Source organism: Pyxicephalus adspersus, chromosome 5, assembly GCF_032062135.1.
Source record: "Pyxicephalus adspersus chromosome 5, UCB_Pads_2.0, whole genome shotgun sequence".
In the NCBI taxonomy this organism is placed as follows: Eukaryota; Metazoa; Chordata; class Amphibia; order Anura; family Pyxicephalidae; genus Pyxicephalus; species Pyxicephalus adspersus.
This window is the reverse complement of record NC_092862.1, coordinates 124,089,586-124,099,476: the sequence shown is the minus strand read 5'-3', so window position 1 is coordinate 124,099,476 and position 9,891 is coordinate 124,089,586. Positions and strand designations below refer to the sequence as shown.

Below are 9,891 nucleotides of genomic sequence, written 5' to 3'. Positions count from 1 at the left end.
TTGGGAAGTGTCTCTACAAAATTTCCAGCAAACCTATGGTCCAGAAAGAGATGTTTGCATTGACGAAAGTCTAATGGCTTACAAGGGGAGGCCCAGCTGGGTGCAGTACATTTCGTCAAAGAGGGCACAATTTGGCATGTGTAAGGAATGTCATTTTGCTGAGTCTTAAAGTTAAGTTGTTTTTGTGTTTTTTTGCTATATTTTGCAAAATAATTGAAATGTGTCAAAACTAGTTATATCCTTCTTTTCAGTAAGTCAATATTTGCTCCATCCTTACCTTGAGGCTTCTTACCATGAAACATCTTGCTCAGCAAAGTTGTTAATTAAGTTTCATGTTTTTGACTAAATACTAAGTGCCTTCCACCTTGCTGTCTAACTATATAAACTGCGATATGATAATAAAGTTTTGGGAAGTGACATAACTACATGCTTGAGCTGCATGTGTTATTCGATGCTCCCAATGTGTTGAAAACAAAGACCACGATAGAGAGGGAACTTGATATAGGATCAGCAAGAAATCACCTTAACTGCGTGAAGACCTATATGCTGTGTGAATCCTCATCTGGCTACATCTGGAATACGGTATTGTACACTGGAAAAGGGACACAGTTGAACCCCACATACAGCCATTATGGATTGGCAACATCTTCAGTGCTATCCCTCATTGAGCCATTGCTAGGTCAGGGCTATTGTGTCATAACTGACAATTTCTACACATCTCCTGAGCTTTATGAGTTCCTTCTGCAACACAGAACAGATGCGTATGGAACCGTTAGGGCTAACCGGCACAACCTGCCATCACTGTTTGCAAAAGGGAAGCTGAAGACAGGAGAAATTGTTGCCTGGCAGAAAGGAAAGATGATGGCCCTGAGATGGCGTGACAAGAAAGATGTGTGCCTGATGAGTACTGTCCATGATGCCTCCACGGTTCTGGTACACACAAAACATGGGAAAGAAGTGATGAAGCCACAGGTGGTGATTGACTACAAGAACACCATGGGAGGTGTGGACAGAGCTGACCAAGCCATGACATTCTACCCAGTGATGAGGAAACAGCAAAGAAAGTACTACAAGAAGATTTTCAGGCATCTCGATGAGCAGTGCCTATGGAATGCCTATGTTCTGTACAAAAAAAATTAGTCAGAGGTCTGTGAATCATTCAGACTTCATTTTACAAGTTTCTGAATCCATAGTCAAGAACCACCAAACACCATCAGTGGCTATGAATAGACCTGGACATCGTGCTGCTACCGTTGTCAACCCAAAAAGCCTGATTGGTTGTCCCACCAACCCAGAGAAATGCAGCACTTAGAAGGATGTGAGTGGTTTGCTGCTCAAAGACCGACAGAGGAAGGAAGAAACGCAAAGAAACCAGGTTCTACTGTCCTGACTGTCATGTTGGACTTTGTGCAGCATCCTGCCTCAAAATCTACCACACCCAGGATGTCTACTAAAAATGTCAATTTTTTTTCCTAAAATCTGCATTTAGCTTATATTATTATTATTATACAGTATTTATATAGCACCATCATATTACGCAGCGCTGTACAAAGTTCATAGTCGTGTCACTAACTGTCCCTCAAAGGAGCTCACAATCTAATGTCCCTACTATAGTCATACGGTTGGTTAATGGAGTCTAAGGTCAATTTTAGGGGGAAGCCAATTAACTTAACTACATGTTTTTGGGATGTGGGAGGAAACCGGAGTACCCGGAGGAAACCTACGCAGACACGGGGAGAACCTGCAAACTCCATGCAGATAGTGTCCTGGGTGGGATTCGAACCTAGGACCTAGTGCTACAAAGGCTGGAGTGCTAACCCCTGAGCCACCGTGCTGCTAATATAAATATATTATTATTTATCAGGAGATTTCTTCCCCATTACCTTTATATTAGCAATATATATATATATAGAAATAGTCTTATCAGACAGTGATTGGTGCAGAGTGCAGGCCAACTTTACCTTCTTCCAGGGTCTGCAGTCTCCACTGCCATATCTGTCTCCTGCTCATACTGTGCACTGTCATACCCTCATGCACATACTGAAAGCCCACGTACCGCTTTTGCACAAAACCTACACATACTGCCATCTACCAAACCCTCCCTTATAGATACTGCATGCCGACATACCCTTCACACTTATTTTCGGCTCATACACTCTACGCTCCTACTCTCCCTTAAATCTTTACTTCACATAATACTGCAATGCAAGGTTAGAAATCACAATGCACTTGCATTGTCAAAAAGAACATTTCCCTGCAGTGGTTTAAAACTGAATGTGGGAGGGGACACTACTCACTTTTCTCTGCATGAGTATTAAAAAAGGTTCAGTTTAAGGTTCATGCTGTTGGAGTAGATTGTTTCAATAAAGCAGGGGTGTCAAACTCAAATACACAGAGGGCCAAAATTAAAAACTTAAACAGAGTGGCGGGTCAACCTTGAAATTTACTGAAAAAATTGAGGAAATTTCTCATTAGATTTAAACCTTTTTCATATGGAAACAAAGATGTTTTGCTTCAAATTTAATCTGGAACAAGCTTATAATAAAGAAAGAGGCATAAAACATTTTTTTTTAAATTTTATTTAAAAAAAATCTTATGCCTCTTTTTCTATTTGTAGCCTTTGGAGTTAAATTTTAATAGTAACCTTTTTGCACAGGCTAACAATATTCTTCTATGAAAATCCAACCATTCAAGTCCATGTCTTGGAGTAGCAAGGAAAAGTACAGCTGAGGGAGAGTGCTGGAAATGCCAGACGTGGCCAACGTGGAGCTAAATCTTATGAGTGGCCCGCCGCTGAAACTCCCTCTTCATTGAAATTGCACCGATACTAAAATTCCCGCCATTATTTCCATCTATAAAACAGTCTAATGCGGGGCCACGCATAGGCAGAGAGCCCACTGGTCTAAAGATGGTAATGAGTATTTCAATGCAGCGACAGGCCAGCTGCAGTTCATATTTAAGTTTCCCTTGGGGGCCAAATTTGGCCCCCGGGCCAGAGCTTGATACCCCTGCATTAAAGGTTCTCTAAACCCCTATACGCTAGGCAATAGCACATGAAAAGGGTCTGGAAGTTTCCCCATGTCCTGCTATTGCAGTGACTGATGTCCCTCCAGAACTCCCTTACCCTGAATAAAAAGACTGTACATACAAGAGACCTGAAATTTAGGGTGACAGCTGTCCAGTTTGAATCTATTACTGAGTATTACCTGTAGACGTCCATCCATCTCTGTCCATCCATTCAATACTCCATTGCCTTTATTTTCAGAACACTGAGATTCCGTCAGCTTCTCATTTGCATCACAATCTATGACTTACCCTGGCCTCCTTCACCACCCATAACCTCTACCTATCCATTTACACCCGTTTGGAGCAAAAATGAAGACAAAATACATAATAGCAGATTTTTATTAAGGGTTTATACACCAACATATAATGCAGCGCTGTACATTAATACCCCACTTGTACATATACCAGCTGTCATACTCCTCACTCTCACTCACACTGCTCTTGTACATACTACTTACTTTCATTTATTCCGAAACATAGAAACCTTTTTTAGTCTTTCAATACAACTGTAAGCATTAAAGGACATTAAAGGTCAGATCCAGTTTTGCAGTCCAGTTTTGGCCCCCAGTTCACAAAAAGGACATTGTGGAATCAGAGAGAGTGCAGAGAAGGGCAACTAAACTAATATAAGGAATGGAGGAGCTCAGCTATGAGGAGAGATTAGCTGAACTGAATCTATCCTCCCTTCAGAAGAGACGTTTAAGGGGGGATATGATCACCCTGTATAAATATATAAATGTAAGGCCAGAATCTATGTCGGTATTCCCCAGACACCAATCCCCCAATCTAATGCTGCAGTCTTTGCCTATAGCAGCCCCCGCTCAGCCTCGGGAGACTGGTTGTGTTTCCCAGCACTCTGTTGCCCCAAGACTTGGTTCGCAAAGGATGGTGTCTGGAGATAAGCCGGCAGCTGACCCGGCACCCACTAAATGCAGAGTACAGAGCCACGCATGCAGAGTCAAAGACAGGAATCCAAAAACTGACCTAGGTCAGAACACAGGAAATCAGTCCATCCAGAGCAGTTCAAAGGGGTGAGGCAAAAACAGAGTCAGGGTCACAAGCAGAGGTCACTCTAGGCAGAATTCAAATGGGAAAATCAGAAAACAAGCGTAGGTCAGCAATAGGCAAATTCACAAAAACACTCCAACACAGGTCAGCCCAACAGACGCTATAACATGCATCTCAGACTGGGAGCAGAGACTATAAAGCCCAAGCAGCCAATGATTGGGATTACCAGGAACTACTCAGCAATCAGCTGCACACAACTCAATTCCCTACAGCTGTGCAGCCTCAGTGCAGAGGATGCAGAGGAACACCTCAGCCACAGGAATGCTGCAACCTACACGGTACTGAACCTGCAACCCCAGTGCTACCGTGAGCGCAGCCGAGAGAGGGAATAGGAGGTATCGCCTGGGTACTTACGCCTGGAGGGCGCCTCCTAACAATAAATGGTCCATATAGAGGACTTTCTTCCCAATTTTTCACTTTGAAATCATTACAAAGATCAAGAGGGCACTCTGCATCTGGAGGAAAAGATGTTTAAGGTCTGTGAAAATGTGGAATCGGCTCCCTCAGGAAGTAGTTTCAGCAACTACTATCGATTGCTTTAAGAAAAAGCTGGATGGTTTCCAGAAGCACTGAATATAACTGGGGATTAAAACTTTAAAGTAAAAATAACAATGACTGTTGATCCAGGGAACATCCGATTGCCTCATGGAATGATTTATGTCACACATCAGAAATACAGATGAAATCTGCCCTTCCATATAAAGTAAGAAGTGTGGTGATAGGTTTGCTTTAATGTAATGTTCATTTTATATTTGGTTAAACATTTAGGAGTCGAAGGGGCATATTGTGCATTCCAATGTAAACTCTGTCCCCACTTGAACTTCATTATATTATTATATTATATTATTATTGCATGTTTATATTAAGACAATAGTACTAGTCATACTGTTTCCATCTTAAAATAATTTTTGCTCCAAAAAATGCACTATGGTTTATTTTCAGGGGATGTCTTATTTTTTCTTACTTCCTCTTTAAATGAGCACCTCGTCCATGTATTTGTATAGTGTAACTTGTTTTCAGGGTAGAGTTTATATTTCGAGCATACAGAAAAATTATGCTAGGGTTTATTTTCGGATTATAATCCATACCCGGGTATTATGTTCTATACCCAATGACCAGCCAACCAATCTCTAACGTGCTCTCTCCATGCGCTCCATCCTGTTGTCCACAACAAAATGTCTGCCGCCAGTGACTGGAGACATTTTGTTACACACCAGGTTATACAGTGCTTGTCATATATGACAAATGATTCTTTGTTCCCATTCACTTGTCTCAAGAAAACTTCCTAGCAACCAATCTTCAGTCACGTGCCTTATGTAAATAACCACCTCAAGTGGGCGGCGATTCCTAGTGTAACGTCATTTTTGTGGGTGTGTTTTATGACACGCGGTTCCCGAACCACGGAAGGGCGGAGCTGTCTGTCAGGTCCTCCTTATTCGTGTAGTTTAGGCCGCTCGAGTTTTTTGTGGGGGCTTTCGAGGTTTTCCCGTTGTTTTCAGAGTCTCCGCTGCTCTTTCAGGCACTCGGGTTGCCGGAGAAGTCGCCTCAGCGGGCGGTGGCGTTCAGTGTGCTCCTGATCAGCAGATGGTTCGACGTGGTGGTGCTGTTTACTCATTGGTTGAAATATGTTGTGTCGCGCGCTGGGGGCGGCGCTGCTGGGCGGAGCACGTGTCTTTGTGGGGAGCCCTGGTGTGAGCTGCGGTGTGAGCGGGGCTGTGCGGCAGAGAGTGTGCAGCGTGCCGGGGAGCAGGTGAGAGCTGGGGGAAGGGAGTATACACAGACCCCATACTGACAGGTACGGGAAGCCTAGTGTGTCATGTGACCTGAGTGGTGCAAAGCTGTGCAGGCAGAAACCTCAAAAGCTGATACTTGTATTGTTGATATTATTATTAATAAACAGTACTGATATAGCGCCAACATATTACGCACCGCTGTACAATAAATAGGGTTTGCAAATGACAGACAGATTCAGACAGTGACACGGGAGGAGAGGACCCTGCCCGGAAGAGCTTACAATTGACGTGGGGATGGCAGGGATGTGCAGGAACTTGTGTGCCAGGCCTCATCCTTTCTGTATTGCCCTGTGGTACCGGCACGATGGAAACTTCCAACTGCCCAGGGGTGTCAGAGCACTCAAAGAATTCATTCTCTTACAGTTTATTTCCTATTTAAAGCCACCTCAGCCTGATAAGAAAAGCCTGATCCCGGCATGTTGTAGATCTGGACCTTTACATTCTATGGGGAAGCAGTGGGCTCTCCACAGAGGTCCAACACACCCTTTTCTTCAAAATTTTCACTTTACACAAAAAGGTAGACAACTCCTTTATATATAAATTTTTCTATAAATATTATATAAAGTAAAAATTTCGCTCATTTAAAAGTTTTTTTTTTTTTAAATGAAACATTCTTTTTTAAAAAAAACAAAACAAAAGGGTGCAGCACCGCCCCCCTAATTCTCGATCGCCTAGGTAATTGAGAATGAATAGGAGTGCAAAGCCTCCCGGGATACCTACGTCAGCCATCTCAGGCGGATCTTGGGTGCTCCTTCTGCACATGCTTGAGCATTTTGGGCATGCACAGAAGGAGCCTTTCGTGAAAAGGGAAAAAATTGATGATCTCACGCATGTGTAGTGAGATTGGCAAGTATTTTTCTAACCTACGTCACCCGATCTCGCCCCTGTGTCGGGTGACGTAGGAAGGATAGGAGTCGGATACTGGGATGACGTGGGACCTGATGGAGAGACCTGAGGAACAGCCGACTGCACTGCGGGATTGAGGGTTTTTTTTTTTTTGTTTTGGGCATTTTTCAGTTTACTTCCTCTTTAAGGTTTTCTCCTTCTGTGTCACTGTCTGTATATGTCTGTCATTTGCAACCCCTATTTATTGTACAGCGCTGTGTAATATGTTGGCGCTATATTAATCCTGTTCTTATTAATAAGGGTAGGTTAATTTTCTGTGGCTCCCTACACCTTTTCAGCTGCTTGTGGACTCGCATATCAATGCTTGTTTAAGAAGAACCAGCGTCTGAATATTTGACAGCTGGCAGCATTAGTGGCGCTCGTACTACTCACTGCAGCCCCCATTCATTCTCTATGGGGCTGATGAAGGGAAAAGTTACAATATAATTATACAGTGTTTATATAGTGCCGAAATATTACGCAGCGCTGTACAAAGTCCAAAGTCATGTGACTAGCCGTCCCTACTATGGTCATATGTCTTTAATACAGTCTAAGGTCATTTTGTTGGAGGAAAGCCAATTACCTGACTGCATGTTTTTGGGATGTCGAAAAAAAGGTGCCTGGAGGAAACCCACACAAACATAAGGAGAACCTGCAAATCCCATGAAGATAATGTCCTGGCTAATATTTGAACCTGGGACAAAGGCAGGCATAGTCAGGAACATCACAACATAATACACATCCTGTTTGAGGGTTAGCAATCTATTCATCTGTTTGCCTTTTGCTTTGTATGTTTTAGCTTGTTACAATATCATGTTTGTGTTTTTCCAGTATTATAAGACATCTTGCAGCCATGCCTGAGGTAGACACGAACTCCCTGGATGAGAAGCAGGTCCAGCTGCTGGCTGAGATGTGTATATTAATAGATGAGAATGACAAGAAGATTGGAGCTGATACCAAAAAGAACTGCCATCTAAATGACAACATTGACAAAGGTAATAATGGTAGCACCAAATATCAGTACATGGAATTGTGTTATTGAAGCGGTGTCTACCTAAAACTGAAATGTCAGCTGAATCTTCAAGAACTGAGCAAAATCTGCCAGTTCTTCACCAGAGTACCCGGGTTTTTCCGTGACAGGAGGGTGACTGCACATGTAGGCTGGAAGGAGTTGGGAAGTCAGGACAGATACCTGGCCACCCAATAGCTGAAGAGCACCTTGATGGCATGACCTAAAAGTTCAATGTTAGTGTTGCATTCACATGTGCTGCTACTTCCATGTTGGATCTGGCATTTTCAAGAGCCTACAACCCATATTTAGAGAGCCACCAAACAATGGCATGGTCTCCTGTTTAAACAGCAGTACGTTTACTGGTTATTGGCTGCATCTTGTGCCTTTTTATAGGCTCAGTATTATTATTACGCAGTATTTATATAATACCAACATATTACGCAGCGCTGTACAAAATCCATAGTCATGTCACTAGCTGTCCTTCAAAAATGGCTCACAATCTAATGTCCCTACCAAAGGCATGTCAATATTACAGTCTAAGGTTAATTGTTTGAACTAATAAACCTAACTGAATGTTCTTGGACTGTGAAAGGAAACCCAAACAAACATGTGGAGAACCTGCAAACTCCATGCAGATAGCACCTTGGCTGAGATTGGAACCTGGGACCCAGCGCTGCCAAGGCCAGAGTGCTAACCTCCCAGCCACCGTGCTACCCAAGAACGATGCAGTACCGGGAAGTTTAAGCAAACAAGCAGAATGCAGCTTGCTTTTTATCAAAGGTGTCTACATTTAGGAATTCTCATCTTTCGGGGTTCTGTGACAATTACTTACAAAGCAATAGAGGGGAGAACTATGTTGGGATGCTGCATGTGGAATATAATACTGTGGGAGTCTCGCTTGGGGGTAGAACACTTAAGAATGTAATGCTTTCTGTTGACATTGCTCATTTTGTAAGATATTTTTTGTTTCCTTACAGGTTTGCTGCACAGAGCTTTTAGTGTTTTCTTATTTAATTCAGAGAATAAACTACTACTTCAGCAGAGGTCTGATGCCAAAATCACTTTCCCAGGTCTGTATAACTAAAATAATGAAACCCAATTGTAACTAATCTTGGCTTCCATACAGGGCGCATCACTTTGTGTGCACTATGCCAGTGGTCCCCAACCTTTTGGAGGTCGTGGACCACTAAATTTACAAATTCTGGACCACACATGCGCAGAGAGCTGTGTCACTCAAAGGGGAAGAAACTTCCCCAATAGTGATGTCATGAAGCCAGAACCTGCCCACTCTCTGTTATGGATATAATTTGTGACAGTTTATGCAAATATTAATGGGATTAAATTTGAAGTGTACAAAGAGAGATAACACAGAGACTTGCAAGTAAAATTTTTAATATTATACTATTTAATAATACAGATAGATAAAACAATGCAGTAACTGATTTAGATATAACAAAAATACCAAGGAGTCCCCCAAATTAATGGCTTGCCAGATGATCAAAAAACATGTTGCACACAGTTAGTTCTGGTCAAGACTAGTTAATTAGGTATGACGCTGTGTTTTTTACTACCCAGGAACTAAGACAATGGCCAGTGTTTGACCAGTACTGACCAATGATCATCCCTTAAACCAGTATTTAACTTTATAAGGATACCAGTTAAAGGATATGCTGCATTCCTTATACCTCATATATGGTATAAATATACCAGTATATACTGGTAAGGCATTATTGTTGGTGAGACATAATTGACATTAAAAAAAACTTGTGCTAATCCAACACTCTCCCATTGCAGGTCCGAGCCTGCGATGGTAGAATGGGCAGGTTGTGTCCAGAGACACAACCCACCCACTTTCCTGAGCCTGTGATGTGTATCAGAGAGGTGGTCTGCGGCACCATAAATAAGGCCATTTTTTTTTAAGTGGGTAATGTAGTGAGTAGTGTTGGTCAAATAGCTCAATATTCGATTTGCCAGCTATTCACTCGAATAGACCAAAATTATTCGGGTGGTCGAACCTCGAATTCGAACACCATTAAAGTCAATTGGGGAAAAATTTGGGTTATTTTT

General features: G+C 42.4%; 1 protein-coding gene across 1 annotated transcript in view; it reads left to right on the top strand.

Moving 5' to 3' along the window:
* Positions 1–5,539: 5,539 nt before the first annotated feature.
* The window catches only part of IDI1 (isopentenyl-diphosphate delta isomerase 1), a 7,089-nt gene continuing 2,737 nt past the window's right edge, over positions 5,540–9,891 (top strand). The window contains exons 1-3 of the mRNA XM_072412627.1: positions 5,540–5,884; positions 7,644–7,807; positions 8,802–8,894. Coding sequence (XP_072268728.1) covers positions 5,760–5,884; positions 7,644–7,807; positions 8,802–8,894 — 382 coding nt within the window. The 5' untranslated portion in view covers positions 5,540–5,759. The remainder of the gene's footprint in view (positions 5,885–7,643; positions 7,808–8,801; positions 8,895–9,891) is intronic.